This window comes from Rhipicephalus microplus, chromosome 8 (genome assembly GCF_043290135.1).
Source record: "Rhipicephalus microplus isolate Deutch F79 chromosome 8, USDA_Rmic, whole genome shotgun sequence".
In the NCBI taxonomy this organism is placed as follows: domain Eukaryota; kingdom Metazoa; phylum Arthropoda; class Arachnida; order Ixodida; family Ixodidae; genus Rhipicephalus; species Rhipicephalus microplus.
Window position 1 is genome coordinate 39960469 of NC_134707.1, and position 25703 is coordinate 39986171.

Sequence of the window (25703 nt, forward strand, 5' to 3'; positions counted from 1 at the left end):
GGCAACAGTGACGTGAGTCGGTCCGGTCGGTCCGCTCATTGGGGCGGGAAATTTGAAGTGCGCTTACCCGTAGCGGACCACTAAAACGTGATCTTATTTCAAAATAGGCCCTTCCTTGGTACAAAAGTAGCACTTTCTGGACCGCTATTTCAACAATGAACGTCTGCCTTTAGTTTCCTTTTAACTATGGGATGTTAAACATTAGGGCTACGCAAAGACGTATAGAACCAGAATATTTGACGACTGTACTTATCGCTGTGCTCTGCGCAGTAATACCACAAAAAATGGCCGCGTATCTGCGTGGATCGCTGCAAATATAGTGCCTAGAATATACAGTGCCAACCTTCTTCCGACTTTAGCGTCGCATTTTCAACGCAGCCTAAAACCAACAGGACCATCACAATCACGGATCTACGTATATTCTAGTAAAGAAACAGACCACCTAATGCTTACGTATTGATGTTTCACCTCAATTATGAGTTATATTTGCTTTTTGGCCTACAATGTTCTCAAGTATGAACACTGCCACCAGTCCAGGATGGCTGGGTGTTCAGCAAGTGCTTAAACTTAGACGAGGCATTTGCGTTAAGATATTAGGCTTATATAAGCTCCGGCAGATAGCTTGCTCCCATAGACGGTTTCAAGCGTTGTACAAAAAAAAAAAAAAACTTCCGGTCACCTCATTAACCAGCTCCTAACGACGAAAGTGAGCACGTTCTCAATCTCTGTTCAAGGATAAGGAAAGTCTTTCTTTCGTTTTTCACGTAAAAGAAACGTGCATAAACTACAAGGGAATGCTTTATAACTTTTATGTGCCTCAAAAGAACATTGATTGGAATATATTTTGCCAAATAAGCAAAGGAAACTCGATAATAAGCGGGCTATTTAATTTAAGACCTCGATTTTTATCCACCGATGCTATCAAGGCACACCGGTGGACAAAATCGGATGTCACCAGGGGTCTGTGTTTGTAAACATTGAAAGGGTCTATATGCGGTGACACAGAAGGTTGGGGGTTCGACCCCAGTCGCGGAGGTCTCATCTTCTATGCAGGCGCGCTGCTACATGGCCCGTGCACTTACTAGAGGTAGGTGCACCTTAAGGAACCCCAGGTGGTCGACATTTCCGCAACCGTCGATTACGCCATGCCTCGTGATGAGTCACACCGTGGTCCTAGCACGCGCAACCCCCAAAATTAGTCATCACACTCTCACGGCCTGTACTACAAAAGTAAGGCCCTATATTCAAACGCACGTGGACTTTTAACAAGATAGCAAGAAGAGCACTTGTTTTAAATAAAAGTCAGCTGAGATGTAGTGTTACTAAAAGAACCACTTTCTCCACGATACGAACGAGACAAGGCAAGCGAAAAAAAAACAAAGAAAAAACATCAACAAAAAAAGCGGGTTGTCAGGCTGCCTTTGAATTTCGCACCCTAGCTCACCACGTGACGTCACCAAGTTTTGCTTTTTCAGTAACGTCACGCCTTTTTCTGTGCGTCCTCGCGGCGGCCCACCCCGCAAGACATCGCGTTCGTGTTAGCGTTCAGTTGACTCCAATGGACGGTTTCAAGATTACAACCGTTGTGCCCCAACAAAACTTGCGGTCGCCTCATTTACCAGCTCCTAAAGTCGAAATTGAAAGGACGTTTTCACGTTTCTTCAAAGGTAAGGAAAGATTACTATTAGTTTTCAAGATAAAAAAGAAACGTGCGTAACGTTCAAAGAAATCGCTTAACACTTATGTAGCTCAAAACAGCAGTCATTTGAATATGTTTTGCCAAATGAGGGAAGGAAAGTATAGAAAATCAGCGGGCTATTTTCTAGCGCTCTTCTTACTTACCAATACTAATACGGCACAGCGGCGGACAAAACCGAATTTCATCAAGGGCCGGTGTTTGAAAACAGTGAAAGGGTCTATAGACCGTCAGGTGAGCTGTGATGACACGCTAAAGAAATACGCTTTTCTGTACTCGATTTTCCCGCTCAGTAAGAAAATGGCCTCCGCGCCATAAGGCATCACCTGTCACCATCATCACTTTATCGCATCTCTCTGTCGTTAACGAGCAGCATGTGATGGACAGCTACATCGAGGCCCTCGATGTCGTAGATAATTTCGCCAATAAAGGTGGCCACACTACAACAGTAATACTGCTACCGACATTGCTTAGTAGTATACGCAATCATATTTGTGCCGTTTTCCCATTCATTGCTACCCCCCCACCATTAAAAAAACCTGTTCCACATTAGCACGCATGCACACAAAAGAGGATACGCAATAAATAATAAAAAGAGAAAGAGATCGAGATGACGGCAAGACCGAAACACGGGTATAGGATATATGTACGTATAGTGAACGCTGATAAACATCATATGCGCAGATAAAACTATATAGACAGCTGGACAATAAAGAGGGGGGGGGGGTAATCACGGGGATAGATGATAAAGTATACACGGAGAGGAGGGAAGAGAGGAAGAAAATACAGCTAGTAGGATGAGCGAGAAGGCGAGGTAGGAGAACGCTGCAGCCTAAAGACAAACGCTCACGGATAAAGTCGTTAAGTGAGAGAGAAAGAAGAACAACGAGGACCATGCATCCGAATAGTGGCTGCCCGCCGACGACCAGCGTAATCGAATTACTGCGCTCCGCCGGGGGACGAAACTAATATTACCTGAAAAAAAAAATAAAGCAAAGGACGACCTATATCAGCCAATCTTCTTTATTCCGTGAGGGCGAGGAAAGTATGGTAAGCAGGCTTGAGGCATGTACGAAATTCCCAGTTATAGCGAACCGCTATTCCGCCTCGTACTGTTTGTTTTTAATCTATCGTCGCCTATAAGGGCTTCAAAAGTTCTGTTTGAACAGCCGAGAGCCAGAGAAACCATTCCTAATTGACGGGCGAATCTCGTCCTATTAACGCGATTTTTTTTTCTCCTTGCGATAAAAGGAACACCCCCCCCCTTCCCCCGCCAAAAAAAAAAACGGCCCCAAACTAGGGGGAACATTTCGGAATCGCAAAACTCGTTAATTGAAGGGCAGAGTTCGTTAATTCCGGCTAGGTATTGTTCGAAAAAGAGACCGTTTTCCTTTTTTCCTTACACTGTCTTTTGTGTATTCGCCCAAGACGACTTGAAGGCGGAAGCCGTCTTCTTTCTCTTCGCAGTCGATTGTAATGATAACACCGTCAGGAAACCGCCCCCCCCCCCCCTTCCAAACCCGCGCACTTTGCCTACGTGGTTTTAGAGGGACAATAAAAGGCAAAAACAATGTTTCGCCCGTATTAGTAAAGTAATACTTCACGATCCGCAAAACACCGCTCTTAACGCGACGCGACGCTTGATAAGCGAAAAAACCAGCAAAAAAGGAGGAAAAAAATGCGGGCGCAGACGCTACCTTGAGAGTCCCGCACATGACGTTATAGACTTTGACGGCATCTACTGCGTACTACGTAGCTTCTAATCAATGAAAATGAAGTACATTCTCGTCTGTCGGTGCCACCGACCTAGCATACCAAGTTTTAAAAAAGAAAATGATGAAGCCAACGTCCCGGAAAATACAACAAAATGCATTGTGAAAATTTTCGACGCCACGCGCGAAGCTTTCCGTCATTATTGATTGATTGATTGATTTGTGGGGTTTTACGTCCAAAAACCACCATTTGATTCTGAGAGACGCCGTAGTGGAGGGCTCCGGAAATTTCGACCACCTGGGGTTTTCCGTCATTTCCGTCATTATTGAACTTATGAGGGTATGTATATAGCATTACAGTTATCAGAGTCTATAGTGGCGGTGGCGTTGGCGTATCGTTGGAAGTGAAGCCTCTAGGAGCGCCTAAAGTAGCCCCAACCGCGCCCCTTGGCCTATGCCTCTTCTTATTGCCGCTGCGGTGGCAGCTCTATGGTGACCGCCATGCGAAAAGCACACCACGGTTGGGAAAGGCATAGCTTCTACCGGGGCCCGGGATAGCCGGTGTCGACGCGGAGCGTGCAATAACCGAGATAAGCGAGATAACAGCAGGGTGTAACAGAATAGATTCCATGGGCGAAGGCGAACGCACTACGCGGAGGCAGATATTTATGTAAACCGAAGTTATTAGGCGGTCTGTAGAAATAATGTGGCCACAGCAAACACCGGACCGGGCTACCCGGAGACACACGTGAGAGGGAAGCGTTTGTCCTGCAGTATAGGCGTAGTCAGGCTGATTATTAGGCTGATGGCGGTGAAATTCACATCGCCATACTTTGCTATATCATTATCAATACGCACTCGCTTTTTGGAAAATATGAAACACAGGAATATCAGATATCAATGAGGGCGCCCCTTCCCACTGTCGTCATCTTAACGTCCCCTATAACGAAACGGCAACGTGAAACAGCTGTCGTTCAGGTCTTAAAAAGTCTATAAACTGAGATTGTCACGGAAACAGAAATACCATTCCCTGCAGCGGCGATGAAAAAAAAAAAAGAAAAGCAGATCCTAGTATACAGTGGGAATGGATTATACGCGAAGCACGAATGAAGGACGAGTTCGATATGTCGCTTTAAAATCTGCGCAACGTTACGAGGCGGACGTGAATTATGCCATACATGACTTCTGTCATGACTATCATGTTTACGCCAGGCATTTGTGTTCATTGTCCATTCACGTAACGTAATACAAAATTTCGTAAATATGAAGCAAGCGAAACCACAGCGAGCGCGGCCTATAGACATGAGTTACATGACATGCATGTCATAATTTTCACGTTAGAGTCTGCCACTTACGTTCGAGGTGCAGTGATGTCATACCATACCGGTTTTGATATATGTGTGAACGAAACCACCGCAAGAGCAGCAAGACCATGACATTCATGACATACATGTCATGATTAACGGGTTTTGATTAGTTGCTTACGCTCGTCATACAGTCACGGTATACCATACCTATCTTGGTATAGATACGTTTATCGAAACGGCCAGGAGAACTAAATGTCATAGGCGGCTAGATAGATAGATAGATAGATAGATAGATAGATAGATAGATAGATAGATAGATAGATAGATAGATCAAATAGATAGATAGAAAGATAGATTAAATAGATAGATAGATAGATAGATAGATAGATAGATAGATAGATAGATAGATAGATAGATAGATAGATAGATAGATAGATAGATAGATATGGCAGAAGTCGCCGAAGTTCGCTAAGAAATGCTTCACCTCTAAAACCACACACAGGAGCGGTGTTACCGGAAGTTCGCTATATCAGGTTGTCGGCCACTACGCCAGGTCTACCCGTTTTTGCTGCACTCAAAAAGCCAGCTAGCACAAAAAAAAAAAAACACGCGAGAAACCGAATCTCTCCCTATTTTTGTCAGAAGTGGGGGGAGACGGGTTCCCTAATACACGCACACTGTCGTCCCACGCACCAAAATGCACGCATGCACACACGACGGAGTCCTCGAAAGAGAACAAAAGGAATAAAAAAAGAACAACGAATTCTCTACCACGCCCGCTCTTTTTCCCAATTTCCCGCTTATTCAAACCGTGTCCGCTAAACTCTTCCCACATTTCCCCTTTTTCTTACTTGTCGCCCCCTCATTGTGCATGGCCGACGCGCGGATAACGTTCCTCGAATCCCGAAAAAAAAAGAATGAAAAGTTGAATACTGCCTCCCCCACCCGTCGCTAAAAATTACTAAGGAGTCAAATAAAGGTCGAAAATGAAAACTCGGATAAACGACAGCTTGCGCTCTCGGCGAAGTCGCCCACATAGACCCGAATATCCTTTATCACAAACTCCCCCCCCCTCTTTTTTTGCCTTTATAGTACCATTATGCCTTCCCACATAAAATCCTTGTTTTATTTACGCCTCAAAAGAAGGGAGAGGGGGCGAACATACAATAGCGAAACACCGATTTCACTCCTCAACACACACACACATAAAATAACTAAACCGTCCAGGGGATACTAGGGGAAAAATGAAAGAATGACCACCAAATTTCGGCGAACAATAGGGAACCAATCCAGCTATCTCGACAGCCCTTCCTCTCTTCCGTGCGCCACTCAACACCGTTAGTTGTTATACGGAACACCACTTCACAACAAAGCGCGCATTATACATACACAAACGTGCACTAGACTAAGGGTGTTGTCCAGATTTTCCGCTCTTTGAGGAGCGCGACAGCAGAACCAGAGGGGGTGGGGGATCCATCAATCAGGCGACTATACACTGCCGCGCTTCGAAAGGCAACCCTCCTCCTTCCTATCGAATGTAGTACCCTCTCCCTCTTCCCTATACGGTCGCCACGCGCGATCGACCGTCATTAATTAAAACTCGGCAGTCGCAGGTTCGATCGCAGGTCCTCAATCAATGATGCCTCATCAATCATCTCAGCCGGGTGGGTGGTGGCGGTTCTGCGCCCTCTCACACCCCATCCTCTTAGCCTCTCGCCCTTCTCTCCACCCGAAAACAAAAGAAAACCTTGACCCGGCTTCCCCCGAAACCCTTTCACGTCTCCTCCCCCTCTCCTCTTCTGAAGTCGTTTCGGGACAGCACCCGTTATCACGGCCTGCTCCATCCTGACAAAAAGGAACTCCCCCCCTTTGCTGTAAGACTCTCGCAGAGTTTGCGAATACTTTGCAATGAAAACATAAGAATAAAGAGAAAAAAAACGCGGTATGTTATACGTGAATACATATGTGCACTAGGGCCATCGAACTCGGATCCATAATAACTAAAACATCGCGATGACGCGCCCTTGGTAGTTGACCGTAATGGCCCTTTTATAGGATTATCAGGGCACCAGTTTTTTCTCAACAGCAAGTCTTTTTGACATGAAGTTGACGCATCGAGAACGTACAGATTTTCGTTCTGTTTCAAATTAGAGTCTAAACTGCCTCATGATTTAGGCGCTGAAAAACAGCCTACTCGTAGCGGCAGCGCAACCGCTATGACCCAAAATCAACGCGATTTGAAAAAATTTAAGCCAGCGAGAACAAACGCAGGTTGATACCAACGGAAGAAGCCAAGGTACCATTGAATTTGAAGGAGAAGGAGAAAGTAAAGGAAGGAAAGACAGAAAGGTTAACCAGACAAGCGCCCGGTTTGCTATCCTACACTGGCGGAAGTGGATTCAGGGGTGAAAATGAAAAGAGAGATAGAAAGAACACAAAAATATAAACACGCCAGTCTAAACTATACCGCTGCGTTCAACAGTAGTGGAACCAACACTTCAGGCGTATCACGTTCCACTGTATGTTGCGGTTCGTGGTGCGGCTTGCAAGCACTCAAAATGTGTCTACCAGTGATTAGATTTGAAATTTACTTAGAACAAATGCTTATGTTCTAACGGCATACAGCCCACGTTAGCCAAGCACTAATCTACAGTTTCTATATATTAAACGGCAAAACATTACCAACACTACGACATATTAAATTAGGCAGGAGGCACCGAGGTATGTTTTAAATCATGTCTCAGAGGTTCAGGGTAGAATCTTAATACCTTAAAGGTTCTGGTAAATTATTCATGCGTTACGTATGTGATTTATATGCGCGGAAAAAAAAGGGGCAAACGGTTTTCTTTTTCTTCTAGAGTGTACGTCACTGTCTCATTAGAAACGGTAGCCCAAACTCGATGTCCCCCAACAGATGTCGTTAGTACGCGCTTCGTACTAAGTTACGGAATTCCGAGGATTTTCTAATGTTTGCAGTTTTCGTGGCTTTCAATAGCGTTTCTTCTGTTGTCTTTTGTCCCTAACAGTATCGGTGAGTTGACGCCTGCTCTTCACACACTCTGGTAACATATCAATAAGGCCCATCATCATGAGCGGCAGCTGCCAAGCTGACTACGCCCACCACAGGACAATGGCCTATCTTGTGCTCAACCAGTCAACTCGGTGCTGTGCTTGCTGCTGCCACTTCACAGCCGCAATGGGGCCGTACCACCAACGATACCGTAAACTCGGGGCAGACAAGCAACGATACGGTTGATAGGGAGGTGGTGAGATAGCACACCTTTGCTCTGTCCGTTGCCGTCCCTCAGAACAGTGCACTCCTCGATGGTGCCGAAGGGCGCGAACATCACTCGAACGTCATTTTCGTTGCACTCCTTGGCCAGCATGCCGATGAACAGCTTGCGCTCTGCACAAAGGTAAAAGAAGGGCAAAGTAAGCACAATAAGTCACGAGTAGATGTGCCACGAGGGCTTGTTAGTACATCATCGCAATCAGCTTTACTACGCCCACAGCAGGGCAAAGGCCTCTCCCATGTTTCGCCTATCAGTCCGGTCCTGTGCTTGCTGCTGTCACGTTATGCCCAAAAACTTCTTAAATCTCATCTGCCCACCTAACTTTCTGCCTCCCAATGTTGCCCTTCTTTTCAGGATCCAGCCTGCTATTTTAGAATAAATAGCGGTTATTCTGCCAACAAGCTACATGCCGGCTGCGATAAACACTGACACCGTGACAACACGCTCCTTGGATCTATGCATATTGATTTATCGGAGCGAAATGACTCAGTGATCACCACGGCACACCTGTCCAGCAACGACCTACCTTCATTGCGCTAATAAACACGAGGCATCCCAGCGTGAAACGTAGTTATCGCAATTCACATAATCACATTATTGGCAAAACAGTAACGATCATCGACCGCACCCCCACTCGAGATGCTTTCACCGCACCTGAAGGAAGACCCCCCCCCCCCCCCCCCACACACATGCAGTCACCATAGACAATGCCGTAAACTAAGGCGGCACGTGCAAGCCGCACACAAATGCGGCCACTTTCAACACTTTTTCACACCCGCAACATCCAAACAAAACGACTCTACGCAGGATAAAATGGCGGCTGCGAAACGAGATACAGGAGACATCAAAAGAAAAATAAAATTAGGACGCACAAAAAAAAAGTCGCAGATCTTGACAGAAACCCCCTCCCCCTCCCCCTTTTTTTTTCACGCGCCCAGGGTTTAAAAAGGGGGCAACACCCCACCATCAGGCCAGCACGTCTTCCACACATTTATCGCGTGGAAAACCCTTCCTTTAGTGTTGTCCCTTTCGCTCCCGGCGACCCCCAGATGGCGTGAAGCTCACTCGTCCTGCGGGCGCTTCAATCCCATTGGTATGGTAATGCAGTCGCGAATATTCCGCATAGCGGTGTCCGAAAGCCTCTCCTGCTCCCTCGGCCGTTCTGCATCGCCGAGATGGGGAGGGGTTAAAACCCGGCGATAGGGCGCCTTCGACGCGTCGTCCTCCGAATGCGGCGAACGAAATAGAACGGCACGCGTAGACTTCGGCAATCGGCAAAACGCGAGAACGACGGCTCGATGCCGCATCTGGGCCATTCACCGAAACACGTGTGACACTTTCGAGTGCTTTCACAACGGCCCGAGACATTACGTACTAGCGACAGCAAAAGTTTGCGGGACGCAAAATGTTCAATAGAGCTAAATTCCCGCTTTGGCAGGCAATGTAATTGCGGAATAAATATTCTGTACTGCACTTGGCCTACCGACCTATAGAGTCACCAGATTGATTACAAGCATTAAGCACTGATATAGCAGAAATTCACATTAGTTGCAGATCCAACGTCCCGCAGACGTTTGCTGTTGATAGTACCAGGTGTGTGCACTTCGTTGCGGCGATGACAAAGAGGTTGTGAAATCTTAGTTAGGCGTGATAATGTACACCGCATCGACACGACAGACAAAAATGATGCACCACAGCTCCCTGGCCGGCATATGCAGGTTACGTTAGAGGTGTTAGGTTTGCTGATCTCAAGCAGGCTTCGGGCAGCTTGGTATATAGTTCATAGTAAGACCATTGGTCCTTGCTAGGGTGCTCTCAGGTGATGTCTCAAGCACACAGGGTATGAAATAACTTGAACGCAGAAAAAAGGATAGAAAAAAAAAAGCCGGGGTAACAAGGTAAACCTGAAAAGCGTTGCCCCCCCCCACCCCTTTTTTTTTCTTTGTGTGTGATTTCTGGAGCAAAGTACTGATTCTACAGCCACAATAGCCAAGACTAGGAGTGTTGTTTGCTACAGGCTGATCAAGGCTTGCAATCATTGCCGGCATCACGACAATCACTATTATGATTCCCTTTGAGACGCTGTAATGACCAACCATGAGCTATAGTACGCTACAATGGTACGTTGTGCGTCGTATTACAGCATGTGGGCTATGTTAGTTTTCTTTTTGCTGTAGCCCTGATTAAAGTGAATCCCCTCGTTGACGCGTTAGTTACAAGCTTACAGTGACATTTTTTTTTTCCAACGGAACAGCGTTGTAAAGAGCTCGCTCTTGCAGAAACACAGGTATCGGTGCTTGTGAGCGAAAATTCAGCGTTGGCAATGGCCGAAAATTGGAGATGGTTGCAAATAAGTACATAACAAATGTTATTTGACCCACGAGCAATCAGACGTTCTACCAAGGAACTAAACCAGTGCTTGAAGTCGCTTCTTTAAAAGAAGAAAAAAGAAGAAAGGACGCTAAAAGAATGTCATGTAGTGGGGGGCGGGGGGGCGTCTCAACACATCATACGTTGCGTGGCAGATGCGTATAATAGCAACAGGAGTCAATATATGTCAATTGAACAAGCGGGTGGTTTTAAGCCTGTGCGGTCATTACATCCAGTAGATATTCAGTAAGCATTGTTTCTTTTTTTTTTCCCTAGCGGCATGGTTCAAAGCAATGCTCACGGGGCCTGGATAAGTTTTCGTGTTCTACGCTTGAACGTGAATCACAAGCGTCATCCAAGTTTTTTCAATGACTTGTCGTTTCAAGCTTCTGATCTTGCAGAAGGGTATCTTGAAGGGCCAGTTGGTACATGATACTGAGAAGAACAGCACAAAAAAGAGAGGGGAAAAACGGGACCGAGAAGCCGTGTCGTGTGTTTATTTCTTTTTCGGACCCACCTTTGTCTTTTTTTTTTTTGCGCTGTCCCCCTCCACTTCCGATCTTGCCCCGAACTTCCGTTTCGCTCGCACGGCATCAGACAGAGACACGTTACGCGTTACCCAAACTACGTCGATCAACACAGTCGACCTCCGCATAGCACTCCCAGCCTCGAAAATCCGAAACATCCGCTAACCTTGCGAGGTGTAAGGCAGTGAGTTGAACTTTGTCAGCACGGAAGTGCGTGTCGCTTTCGTTGGGATTGCCGAGCCCAATGCATTGCTGTTTCAGCGCAACTTGCAACAAACCAATCGCAGCTGTCGCGGACAATGGTGATACGTGGCGCTTCATGGCCAAAGCGGCTCGGTTCATGATGTCGCAGCACGATAAGGACAGGAGTAGCTGCCACAGCTTATATAGAAAGCCCGACCGAGTGATTTGTATGTACAGTGTCGACAAACACTGCAGTTCGCGCGTGGTAAACTCCACCGCATCACCTCTTCTTTTATCGATCGCCTTTCCTTGCACATTCATCAATGCAGGGAAGCGAACCCAGACGACCCTAGATAAACCAACGCGCTCCTGGTTAAACTGCGTCCCTGGAAACCAAACCACAGCTCTGGCGTCAGTGAGTTAAGGATAACCGGATGTGTTACACGAAAGAAAATGAGGCGACGCAGCAACGAGTTGATAGCAGTTTCACCCAACAACATCCCTCGCTTACGAACAAAACAGCTCCGTGCTTAAAGCACGGTTTTGTCCATAAGCATGTGTGCATACCGATGAGGGCAGCGTTCAATCATCCACCGTTGCTAAGGGCCCAGTGTGAGCCGACAACAAAGCAAAAAAGAAAAGGCCGCAACAAAGTGTTTAGCGCTCAGGCCACACCAACCTACACGCAAAAGAAAGAATCGCTTCCCCACGGCAGCTACCCAGCAAACCACGAGCCCACCCGCAAACGCTGGCTACCATGTTTGCCCAAGCGATTCGGGAACAGCGGCTGCGGTGGTGAGGGAGAAAAAGAGGGAAAGCTCGCCAGGCGTCGTATAGCGGCCCTCTAGCGGGGCTAGCATTAATACGGCGACCAACACTCGCGACGTTAAGTGGCCGGCGAATAAAGCGGCTCCTGGTGCACGCATGACAGAACATCCAGCGAGCACCGGGAAAAAGCGATGGCCGCAGGAGCGGGGGGGAATACATAGAGCCGGGAAAGAGGGAGGAGCGCGGGTCACGTGAGTAAGTTTTTCGGGAGAAAGGCACGCCAGAGATGCGCGACGCGCCTAGGTGGTGCCACGCGGGCCGGAACGCAAAGACAATTAGCGGCCTCGCGTAAACATTCACCGCTGGAGGGCTGCTGCTAACGCTTAGGTGCGCGCGCAAAGCGGAGGAACAGTTAGGAACGGGAAGAGCCTTTCCCGAGCATTCTTTTTTCCAGCAGCTCGACGCGCGGTCCGCATTCCTAAATAGGGAAAGCCGGGAGAGCCAGATAGTTGGAACACGGGGTCGCAAAGCGTGGCACGAGAATGCAAGCCCCCAGCAGGAACTCCGGAGAAGCGCGAAACGGGGCGCAAGGCTAGCTGCCCCACAGGCCTTGCCGAAGCCTGTGCAAGCCGCTCGTGCTGAAGGCGACGATCCGGGTGGGAAGCCATCCGAAGCCACTTGGGCTAGGGGACGGAGAGCCAGCTGCGGCCCCACGCCCTTCCTGTCCTGTTTTTTTTTTTTCTCGGAGTGTGTTGACCAAAGGAGCGCGCGCTTGGCGGGGCAAACGCGATTAGCAGGCCGACAAAGAGGCTTCGGAATTAGTGGTATGGCGAGAAAGAAATGCGGGGCTGACGGCTTCTGGAATCCTTCAACGCGGTGTGGAAAGAGGGATCGAGGCACTAGGGATTGCGCATGCATAAAGAACGCACTCTCGCGCGCGAAAGGGGAGAATGCACTTACGGAGTTGTTCGCGAGCAACAATTGTCCATGCAACGCCGACGCCGAAGGCGTGGTCGAGAAGGAGGGGGAGGGGGGAGAGGAGGCGCTCATGCGAATCATCCAGCAGGAATGGCCGAATGACGAAACGTGTTCGTACGCCAGGCGCGACACGAGCAACGCATAGTTCGCGCGTCGGAGGTGTCACAACCACGGGGACGTACACTTCGTTTCACTTGTTTTGTAAGATTACAATGTTTCTTCTGGTCGCGGGAGAAGGCGGAGACACGGTTGCAAGTTGTTAAAAACAAAAGAGCGTGCGTGAACACTTTCGCGGACACACTGTCATCATTCACTGGTTGTTGAGCGCGGAGTCTTTCGCGTAATACCACGACGATCGGCTAGCAAAGAGCCATCAGCAACAGTCGGCAGGAGTAGTAGCCTACAGTCCATCTTCAGAAAGTCCAGACATTGTAACCAGATATGAGATCTATTATCTGCGTGTGTGAGAGAGAGACACACACACACACACACACACACACACACACACACACACACACACACACGCACACACACACACACACACACACACACACACACACACACACACACACACACACACACGGAGTGGTTTTGAGTCTTGCGTCCCAATACCACCATATTTTGAAAGACGGATGGGGATGCCTCCCAAAATTTTCGACTATCTGGTGTTATTTTACGTGCACAGACATCGCACAGGACATGGGATTTTACCATTTCGCCTCGATGCAACGAAGGGCCATCTAGCGGCTTGAGGAGGCCCTGGCAAAGCAGAGGAGAAAGGGATCCGACGCCCCAGACAACGGGAGCGCAGGAGCCCGAGTATCCAACGCCTATAGCCGGAGCACAACGTCCTCAAGATCTAGGCCCTTGGACTATAGGACTCTATTAGCCATAGTCTTTGGATAGGGAATACCCGCGCCCTGCGTGACCGGTGACTTCCCGCACGCCGGATGCGTAAATAAATGTTGTTTCTCTCTCTCTCCATCGAAATGCGACCGCCGCGACCGAGATCGAACCCACGACCTACGGCTCAGCAGCCGAGCACCTGAACGGCTAAACCACCACAGCGGAGAGCAACGATTCCTTACCGAGCCACGCTTCTGCCACGTTTGAGCACTGTCTAAACAACACATGCGAAATACGCGCGAGAACAAATCACGTTTTTAAATCCGCACCTCAATATACCGCACTCTGGCGGGAGCTCGAGCGGGTACACGAACTTTCCAGAGAGCGCAGATGGCGAGTCAAAACGATGCCCCTCCCCCATCCTCACCCATGGCAGCGCTATCACGCCCACTACCAGCGGCCGTGCACCGAACAAAACACATTGAACGCGTCGTACGTCACATGGAGAGAGTATGAAATAAAAAAGAAAACACGGTAATAGGGCGCTATGATTTCTTTTCCCCGATGCCTCGGAACATGCATGTGAGGTTCCGTTGTTTTACGATGCATCGGGTTTTGTTTTGAGCCATGATGCAGAACTATCGTAAACGCGCAACACGACAAGGCGATCGAAGCGCTACGAGGACGATATGACCATTTGAAACGGGAAACCACGCAAGAAAAAAAAAAAAAAAACAAGCGATGAAGCAAGGGAAATAAGAAAAAGGAGTAATTAGAGATGCATTCTTGCCCTTGCGAAAGCTTAATCCGAATAAATGTATGTACTACTCGTAGAAGATTACTTCTCTCTTTCTGTCCTGTCTCTTTGTCCGTTCAACGGAGTGGCGTGAAAGTTGTTAACACGAAGTACACGTTATTCAGTAGAACTTCAAACTCCGCAAAGAGGAAGACAAGAGTAAAACAGCCACAGGGACACGTAGACGTACTATCTTCTTTGCGGAGTTTAAAATTATGCTGAATCTACGGACAACATGTCTCGCTTTATACTGAGCCACGTGGTGGTTTCGCCGATATTACAACAACTGGTGACAAGTTCCGAGACAAAACGAAATCTCATAGAATCGTCCACACTGGGGCCCAGAAAGTATAGGTAAAACATTCCCATAGGGCAGCGCCATGGATGACATGCACGATGAAACAAACAAGCAGCGTACAGTACACATCACCTCTTGCTGTTTGTAAATCCACTGCGAAAGATGTCCCATGTGTGAGAACACGTGGATACAGGTGACGAATTCAGGCGTCCGCGAGATTTGTAAAAAAAAAAAAAAAACTTTCGTTTTTCTCCTTGTATCGTGGCTGTTCACGCTGCAAGTATGCTCAAAATTTCAGGTAAAAACCCGACTAAAATTGTCAACTATAAAAAACTGGTAAAGCTGGACTCTTCGTGGACAACAAGGTAAAACAAGAAGAGAAAAAACGACCTGGCTGTGAGTGGTATTTTGCCGTAGAGAAATGCCTGAGTACACAAGCGGCTTAGTTGGAACGTGCTATAACAACTTCTACATAAATACCTACTTCTAAAAAACACGCCCACACACTGCTACACACGAAGTAATAGTAAATATTTTCCAATAGAACTGGTAAGCCGTTATGAAAATGCAGCAATCCTTCGCGATATTTTCATTGCTGTTCAGTAGAGAAAGCGCACGCAGCTTTCGCCGCTAAATATGCCTGCCGTACAGAAAAGCAACACATGAAAGAAACAATGATAATGCTTTCGCCACTGAGCAAGCTTGCCTAACAGAAAAACGACATTTACAGGCCAAGTAAAAAGCGAGTCTTGTTTGATTACTTGCAGAAAGTGGAAGCAAACGGTGACAACTTCGCCAGTGAACAAGAAAGCCTTAAAGAGAAACAACATTCGCAGGCATCTCACCTCAGGATTGCGTTTGAATTTCCTTGGGAGTACATCCAGTTTGTTACATTAATAGCCGGTTATCAGACATACACACGACAGGACGTCCTATGTTCATAATTATATAGACATATGCACGGCCCTTTTCGGACAATAATCAGAAGCCCAGAATTGTACCTGCCATCCCACGATTGGGCGGCTTCGCTCGCAGATGGCAAGATAACACTGTATTGCAGAGCAGGAATACTTCCAGGGCGTAGTGTGGAAAGGTGACGCTCAGATGCCCGCAAACAAGCTTACAGGGATACTGAACAAGAATGAGTTTAAAAAATGACGAAACTTCGCAATCATATTGGGAATATGCGACTGTTCTGATGAACAGAGTTAATTCCCCATATTTTTTTAACAGTTGCCTCCTGTATTTTTGATGAATTGTCAGCGCACGGCGCCCTCACGCGAGCGGGAGCAGTGACGTCAGATTCGCCGAGGCACAGGCAGGGTGCTCGGATACTGATCCTCGTCTTCCTTTTCTCCACCTATACTTTCATTTCACCCTTCTCTTTGCAAAAAAAAAAAAAACACTGATGATCTACCTCAGCCGGGAGTATTGTTCGCAACCGGTGCTGTTGATACCACCTCTTGGACCTGAGGGGGAGATCAGCGAGCCGGGAGACGCAAGTGACAACCGGCATTGTTGGCTTGCCCGTTTCGGGTGGGTGTGACAACACCGAACGTCACCTCCTGTACGTCCCGACGCAGCAGTTTGTGAAAAACTCATTAAATTCATTATTTTCCTGCAGTTTCTGCCTGGAATTAAGGTGGTTACTTTCAATGTGGTTGAGATTCTTGGCGGCGAAAATTTTGTTCAGTATCCCTCCAATAGCAACGGCAAGTGCGTCGTTCGCGAATATGACCAATGTTTGCGACGGCCAAATGGCTACGAGAAACCTTGGGTCCAACGCCACATATACTCAGAAAAAAGAAAGGGGGAGGGGGGAGTACGCAAGCCAAACAAAAGTGTCCGAAACGGAGCGGAATCATCTCCCCTGAGCGGACGGCGAAACCATTAAAGGCGAAAGCGAAATACACCCCGCTGCCGACTCAAAACAAGTAGCGAACGAATTGAAACACGGCGGAGAAATCATCTAAGTTGTCCTTGCCCAGACATGCGGTACTCTTATTAAAGTTGCGGAATGGAGCCTGCGGATAAGTACGACTGGTTTTCATTTCCGAGCCCAAAATGGAAACACGAAAAAAAAAAAAAACGGCATCGTCGACGGTGCATAGCGTAGCGTAAGAACGATGCTAGCACACTGTTCCTGCGGGGGTTCTGAATAACAAATGCAGCAGCGAACGAAGCTTAATCGACGTCGACGACGAAAAAAAAAAAAAGAGGGCGGAGGAGGATACAAGGACGGGCGGGGACCGCCAAGAAGATGTCTTTGCAGAGGCCCGCGTCTGCGATAGCGGCCGACGACAGGGAAGAACCGCAGGGCAGAAGGCGTAGCAGACGACACCACTCTGGAAGCCGAAGACGGAGAAGGGGAGCCCCCGAGACGAGCCAAGCCGAGTCTAGAAAAGAAGCGGAGCGGAGTGCGAATGGAGGAGGAGGAGGATAAAAACACGCACGTAGCGACACCGACATCAAAATGTCGTTATAGAAATTGATCGCTCTGGGGTCCCGGAAACTTTGCTCTGGAACCACGACCTTTCGCGTGGTTTCCCTCCCACCCTCCCTCTTCTCATACACTACCAGTTCCGTTCTCTCAACCATACCAACCTCCCCCCCCCCCCCCCCCCCGCCTGACAGCGGAGTGTCGTTATTCATTCCTTCGTTGAGCATCGTTTCAGTACGCTGCTCCCCTCATTTCGCTCCCCCCCCCCTAATCTTCGCAGTTGTGCTTGTTTACACTGCAATTACAGTTTTTTTTTTTTTCAAGAATTGCGTCGGAGCAGAGCGGTGCAGCAGAACGGTGGACCTCGACTGGTTCAAACTAAATAACGAAAGCAGAAAATTTAACGAAAAATAATAATAAACAAGATTTGACGAAACACACGCATGGAAATCACGCATTTGGCGTGGTGTCCTTTGTTACGTTCGGATGGAGGGAAGCAGGTTTTATACGACGATCCACGTCGGAAAACGACCATTCGTTTTATGTATTACTTATTGATACAAGTTGGTATCCTCTTCCCCCTTATTCACGATAACAGTGATCAGAAAACAATACATCATCGTTGCCAGGAGATCAAAGCTTATGGTTTTCCTTAAACAAGCGCGATTGGTGAGGCAGAACAAAACGACGAGCTATATATAAAATATGTTCGAAGCCTTGATAAGTTGGTGAATACTAAAACTTCGGTAGGACATATTTGCGCCACCGGCGTGAACGATATCTGCGCAGTTGCTTGTCGGGTTTTACTCATTCCGTTTCCGGAATGAATACGAGAGGGAGAGTAGTATTCATCTTAGGCCGCTGACTAGTGCGTTCTCGCTCCAAATGAGTCAGCGAATGTCTAGAGCAAACACGTACGCGATATTCGCGCCACACTGCATAGCCAAGTCAAGAATCGTCAACGTCTCGAAGGATACGTGGAGTGTGTGTTTCAACGACCCACGTATTCTGCCAACTGAGGCCCACAAGAAACTCGGGGAGGTAAAGAAATAAGACGCCGGAGCGTAAGGAGCACGAGAATCCCCATAATGCAACAGCACGCAGGACAGTACGGCTGTCGACACTGAAAGAGAAAAGCGTATACAGAAAAGAAGCATTGACGTGGAGAGACCACCGCGAGTCCCGGTGGTCACAAAGTTCGTCGCTGACTAAATTAAACGCCAACGGCCGAGCGGACGGATGAAGAGACTCGAATAAGAAGGTAGAATGGAGAGCAATTTCGAGGCCAGAAATTTGAAATTCAGCTTAAAGAAAATTACCAAAACGAAGATTGAAATACGTTAGCAGTGGAGAACGGAGTATTGTACCAGGACGACGACAGAGATTAAAAAAAAGAAGAAGGAGATACAAAACAGTGCAGAACTTAGGACGACAGGAAATACTATTGGTCGCATAGTGCAAAAATAACTTAAAAACAACGGCACGTTCACTAATTTGAACTTCAAGCAGAGACAGTTAAAAAATCAATAAAAAGACTAATACAGAAACCACGCTGCAGAAGGAGATCTCGAATGACAGCATTTAGCGAATGCGCAACAGGCTTCACGGACGAGGGAAAGCTATTAACTCAAAACCGAAGCATGCGGCCCCAAAGAAAAATGAAAAAAAAAAATCTTCGAAATTCATCCACAAAAAGGAACGCCAAGGGAATTACCGACGAAAGCCGGACGAGAATGAGCTTGGGGATCCAAAAGAGGAAATTTGACCAATCGTAGGGTAGAAAAAAAAAAGAAATAGGAAAAGAAAGAACAGCGGAGTGCCGTAGTCGGGAAAGCCAACGAGTCGGAATAAACCGAAGCAGCGCGGGCCAACACAAAGCGGGGAAGAAGCCCTCATTTCGGCGAACCCACCCAATTCGGCGTAGTCCTTTATTACAAATGTTTTACTGTTTTTCTTTCTTTTTTTTTTATCGAAGAGATCTCGCCAGATGTTGACAGCTACGCCGGGACCACGGTTGTACAAACAGCAGGGTAACTTGGCCGGTGTAAGGGTGCTTAGAGAATGGATTTAAAACGTTGATCTGAGAGAATTTAGAACGACCAAGAAAAAAAAACAACGTGAGGAGGATTGAAAGTAGGAAAAAGAAATCGAATTATGCATGGATACAGACAGACAGACATACAGATTAGATAGATAGATGTCGTAGGCGGCTGGAGATAGATAGATAGATATAGATAGATAGATAGATAGATAGATAGATAGATAGATAGATAGATAGATAGATAGACAAGAAGCTGCCTTGCAACCCACGCGCATTAATTATACGCATTTCCAGTGCACGAAGAGACGGGAATCGGACAAATGCACTACATGAACACAAAAGTCTCCTGGAGCGCATATAGTACAGAAGAAGATGGGTGTCTGAAGCCGGCGACGATTCGTAAAGTGATGCTACAGAAGCGGGACAGGCCTGGTAATTCCATCCGAGAAAGAATTAATTTTGCGGAACTGACGAGAGGCAAGGAAATCGTAAACCACAACATTTTAATAAGCAAGGCCGAAGAAGTGCGCCACAGAGATTCGTTTGGAAAGTTGAAAAAAAAAAAGATGGCGCGCAAGGTTCGCATGAACTAGTTAATACAACTGGCGCTCAGCAGCGCGCACCGACGAACGGCGACAGCTTGAAACGGTGTGTGGGAAAGACCATTGTTTCAAATGTTGGCGGCGTATAGCGTCTCCGTCACACATGTTCATTTGTCTGTAGCGCTACTTGGGTAGCTATACACTGTCGGCGTGTTAATTAAAGAACGACGAACGACTCCTGGGTCCGCAAGATATGGCGAAGATCCTCGACAACGCCGACAGGCAATAACCACTCCACTTATGTTCAGTGTACTGCAAGGGTCTTTATAAGAAGTACCGGCAATACCGTACTTTTAACGTTCTCCTGTAGGGTAGATTACATTATTAAATATTTTTACCTAGTCCGGCATTGCGGGACACTCAAAGGAGTGAGCAGAGTACCAGGTTAACAGTCGATGGCACCGACATCTTGCGACGCTTCGTGTAACCAACGTGACAGAGACGCTTCCTTGTTTCCGCCTAGTCGCCTTCAGAGGAAAAAATGTTCAAAACGTCCACTCAATCAATATTAGACCACAGCCACGAATTTACACCACCACGGCAGTATAGAATGCACAAGGACTCGCTCGCTGGATTTCTCGCCGAGCGGTTGTGCCCCCGCGATGTCCGACGACACCGCAGCTCGTGTCGACTGGCTCGCCCTACGCCATCTCCTGACGCCGACAAGAGCGCTTGCCGAGTGGTGCCCCATCCTCGAACTTCTGGGACCGTGTCCATCTTTCCTACCTTCTCCTTACTTCCGTGTGTGGCTGTCCCTGCGCCCCTCTCTCTTCCTGCTCCTCTCTCTATCTCTATACCTTTAATTCCTCCCTATCATTTTTTTAATTCTTTCTTACCCCCATGCGCAGAACTGTGGAGGTGCCCTTCTTTGAGAGAGAGGCAGTAACGGAACTGCGCTTATTTTTTTTCCTTTTTTTTCACTTTCAAAAGTCACTTATCTCTGCAATGAGAATTATATGGTCGCCTAGTTCATCTCGTCCCCGTCAGATGCCACCACCTTCCCGGTGTCTCACGTTTACAGCTACGACATACGATATAACGCCAACGCAATGTTTCCGGACAGAGTAAAACTGTCCATTATTGTTTTCACATCACGGTCCGCAAACAGCGCGATTTGCTGGATGTGCTCAACAACGTCGTACGATGATCGCTGCAGGTATATATATATATATATATATATATATATATATATATATAATGCAAGTCTTGAAGGCGCATCTTACGACGCCGGTAAGCCAGCTTTGCTGGAACACTGAGCTGTTTCATCGTTTCCCCCGTCCCGAATACTTTTCGTGAATGCCTCTGATTCACTTAAGGTGACGGTACCACCGTCGCCATCTTGCGAGTAGTTTTTGCTTTAGCCACCAGAAGACGCCACTAAGTCACGTTTGGAAAAAAGGGAGGAAAATGCACTCTCCACCATCGTAGCATGCAGTGGCGAAGAGCCTGTTCCTGCCTGAACTAATCCATTCTTTTCGGGGGTGCCGCTGCTCCCATATCTCCTTTGAAACGTTTCAAATGTGCGTGACGCCCTCCCCCCCCCCTCCCGCTCCCCAATAACAACAACAGCAACAAAAAAGGCACGGACCCGAGAGCCTTTGTACTCCCGTGCAACTGTCCGGAAAAGAGGTGCCTCTCTCTCTCCTGGTAACGTATAACTATTTACAATAGAACAGCGCTGCCGCAAGGGTTGCTGGAAATAATGGTTTGGTTTCTGAACCGACTCTTTCTCTTCCTCGCTAAAAAAGAGTAGAAAGAAAAAGAGTAGAAAAAGAGTAGTTCTCCAGGAAGTTCTTCAGTGGCCCTGAATACCGGCAGTGTTGGGTCGCGTGGAACAACGCCGACCTTGTGCACGTGCACAGTAATTATAGATTTCTAGGCACCCTTCACTGACCTGATAGGTCAGTGAAGGGTGCCTAGAAAATAAGACATCACATGATCTACATGAGAAAAAGGATTATCTGCTAAATTTAGTTTTGCTATAGGTTGTTATAAATTGTGCGCGTGTTGTCTATTTCGCGCAGTGCAAGCTTTATTCCTGTGTTTCCAAACTTCAGTAGGCGTCGGGACGCGTTACGTTTGTTTTGCTGCGCGCGGCTGGGAACGCTAGAGTTCACGCAGCCATCCGCACTTTTCGCTGCAGTCGGGGAAATATGGCTCGCTAACTAACGGCTTGCAAAAGAGTTACTGCGCATATGCGAGTAAGCTTGTTTTCCACACGAAAGCCTCAACCACAGACTAGCAGACGAATAATTTTTTTCCCATTTACCACTAATCCCTGTCTTTCCTTTCTTTCGTTTTCTCCTTTCTCTCAGTGGAAGAGGAAACTTACAATGAGGCGTAACATTCCTGAAGTACGTTTTGAGAAGTCTTGGTGCTGATCCTGCCCCTTCGTATGAATGTGGAGTGGTGAACACGTTTAGAGCGAGAAAAGCAGTCAGGGAAGCAGAAGTTTTACAGGTGTTTGCAAAGTGGGCGCCAGGTGCAACACCCTCTACGACGGAGTTGCCTTGTCGGCGCTTTCGGGAAACGGGAGACAGCATGAACGAATGGATTCGCAGCGCGCCGTTGAGTACACAAGGAGCGCATAGCAATGGGCATTTCTGAGAACGCGGCATCCGCTCCCGTCATAGTGTGATGACGTCAAGAGGCCTCCGCTAGTCTAGAGGGTATTGGCCAGGGGTCGCACACTATTTCGCAAAGGCCAACATAAAAAAAAGAAAAAAAAGAAAGATTTTTTTGTCGAGCCAGGTGGCACACTTGTCACCACCCCATTATAACGGGGACGCTCATATCATCCATCCATCCAACAAGGCTGTTGCAGTGGTGGCGCGCGACGCAGAGGTAGTGATTTACGTGGACAAAAATTGAAGGCGTGCAGACTAACTGTACGAACTGGTACGGGGTGTGTACGCCTGTGGAGTGTTTTAGTTTATTTACTTGATAGGTGTTTTTTTTTTGTTCTCTGGTTAGGGCGAATTAATCTTGCCCGCCCGATACAAAGGGATCAGCCTCAAATCATCAGAGTCAATGGGCCTTTTTCAGGTCCGAACAGCGCCTCCAGTGCAGATCACCGAAATCGAAACTGGGAGTCCGTGGCCTCCGAAGTTATCCGCCACGGCCCGGTAGAAAAATCTCGTAGGCCTGGTATTTTTCGGGATAATTTGCAAACGACGCCAGGTGCCCTTCGGTTCGCACCTGTCACCGCCCTGTGCAACGTTTATAGAAGCTGTTTGGCTCTTTTACTCCCCCAAAACATGGCGTCAAGTCGCCACCATTTGCAGCACTTCGCATGCGCAGGCTAGTCTCCCGAAAAAAAGTCCATTGTTATCCTAGTTCAACCGGCGTCACGTGAAATATTCAAACACACATACATTGCCAGACACTCGTCACCTCCCTGCGATGGGAAAGCGCGCTTCAGATAATGTCCTACGGGCTTCAAAAATATGGAGAGGCAAGGTCCAGTTCTTTGTGTCCTTCAAAAACGCTTCTACAGTCACCTGAGTACAAAGGCGAGCAACCAAGCAATTCCTGGAATCTTTGGCACAATAGCCTAACCTGCTGGCTATGCATTCCTGATGTACAGTGCAACACGCTTTATTCCCTTCTTCCTTTCTCTCTCCTTCTCTTTCTTTCTTTTTCAGCAGGATTTAGCCACTGAAGTCTAAAGAAGTCCATCCGTGTTTTGGCGGCTTAGTTATGTTTAGAAGCGCCACTTTTGACGAACGTCGGAACTGACGTGAAACAACTTGATGTTTTGTTTGACAGATAGCGCCACCGTCAAAAAGTGTTTGCGAGCTTTATTATTTTTGAAAAAACTTTTGTTTCAAGCACCGCTTCGTAAAGTTAGTGAGTACTGGTGATTACAAGACACTACAAGGTCCTGCTAATGTGCAATACTTGTTGTGAATTAGCCTACAAAAGACAAAAAAAGGAAATTTGCACGAACCTGGCAAGCAGAAAAATGAGCTAAATTCACTGCTGTCCTACAAATTTTCTAATTCACTTACGACAATTTTCTCTTCATAGAAACCTAGGGAAAGGCTTGCTGATTTATTATTGAAGATTTCAGAGTTTCAGCTCTGATAGTTTTGTCCCTTCGTCGGTAATGCCTGACCAAGTAGCGCCATAAATTGCCGTATTGAAGGAGTAATAATTCAAGAACTGTTCATCAGAACACAAAACAACTTCGCGTACACATAATGTACATTGTAGCCTAGAAACCCATTCAATATTGTTGTTCTGCACAAAATAGAAAAAAAGTTATTTATTCATAAACTTTCATTCTTTTGCCCATTTTTATTAGAGCGTGCATCAATTTCTAATTGCTTTACTGGCAATATCTCTTCATAGAAACCTCGCATAAAGCTTCGTTAAAAGGCTCAGCAAATTTCATTTCGTTATCTTGGACAGTTTTGCTGCACTGGCAGTACAACGAAGGCTTATACAGAAAAAACGCTGTTTTTTGCTCACACTGTTTTAATTGCCATGAAATAACACTCCGTACTAGGCAAAAATACTAGTTGTCATTAGAAAGCGGAGAACGTAAACTTTCTGATGCAATAGAACTCATATTCTTCCATTGAACAGAGCAAGCACAGTGAGCCAGTAAACAACGACTAAAATGTCGAGCTCTTGCCACTGGAGTGGGACCGCCACCTTAACATGCATTTGCGGGAGGTTCGGGAGTACTCAGCGTCAGTGGCACAGCCAGGGGGTGGCACACCGAACCCATTGCCTACCTACCCCACCCTCTTCGAATTTTTTTTTCGCCTTAGTCTACAGAGCGAAAAATAACATAGTTAAGAGGACTCCCCCCTCTCTTAAAATCAAGGTGGCACGCCCCCCCCCTCCCCCCCCCGAAAAAAATTTGGGCCTATATACACTACTGTTCAGCGTTGTCTTCGCGCGATTTCCTCAAGCGTACTGTTACTCATCCCCAATTACAAGAACACCACGTTCGAGTGTGTATAAACCCTAGCCGCCAGAGCGTATGTCAAAGAAGCCAGTTAAACATGCAGAGACAGATGAACTTGGGGGGCCGAGCAAGTTACGTCACAAATTGACCTTCAGCCCTGCGTGTACGTGATTTTTACGCGTCCATTACACTTGTACCAAAAACGCGCCCGCGTCGACGGCCAAAAAGTCAACGAAGACGTTGATGGTGCACCTCGAACTGACAGGTCTCTGCGACGATCTCTAGACTTGGTGTACTCCCACAAGTGTAGTAAAGTAAAAAGACGGATCCCTTGATATAAGCACGCATAGTAGGCAAGCACGAGCACGTTCAACTATATAGGACCACGTCTCCGCTTGAAGCACGACAGGTGCCCGCCATCACTCGGGCAAATATGCAGCGCAGGGAAGCGCATATGCGAATTATCGAAATGGAGTCCAATCTAGCCTCTTTATCATCTACCCCACGGCAGGGTATCAAACCGGACGCAAACATGCTTAATCAACCCAACTTTTTCTAGATTCTCCCAAAACTTCAATCTCCACTATCAGAAAAGCAGATCCAGGACCGTTGGCCCACGGTATTGCGCAAGCGGAGAGACCACGAAAGCCCTTGCCTTATTGTGCTGCTCGACGATGGCCAGATGTCGCGAGCACCTGTGAGGAGCACCAGTTCGAGTCGGGCGCGTTCGAACTGTTCGTTATTCTCATTCTCGCAATTTTCCTTTGTTCCGTATGCTCTGTATTACTGCACCACCCCTCGTGAACAGTAGCAACGAGGCCAAAGTTTCGTTAGTCTCTCTGTCTGCCCTCCTCGTTTTTTTTTCTCTCTTTCACTCTTTAGATGCATAACCAAATATTGTATCTGGGAGAAGGAAGTAAGCGAAGGG

The 25703-nt window shown here is 47.3% G+C and overlaps 1 protein-coding gene across 30 annotated transcripts in view; it reads right to left on the reverse strand.

The window, feature by feature from the left end:
* Nucleotides 1–25703, reverse strand: part of LOC119164399 (CUGBP Elav-like family member 1-A) — a 646479-nt gene that overhangs the window by 128696 nt on the left and 492080 nt on the right. For all 30 annotated transcript variants that reach the window (XM_075871581.1, XM_075871606.1, XM_075871607.1 and 27 more), the window contains one exon: nt 7996–8121. In XM_075871581.1, the coding sequence (XP_075727696.1) occupies nt 7996–8121 (126 nt within the window). The remainder of the gene's footprint in view (nt 1–7995; nt 8122–25703) is intronic.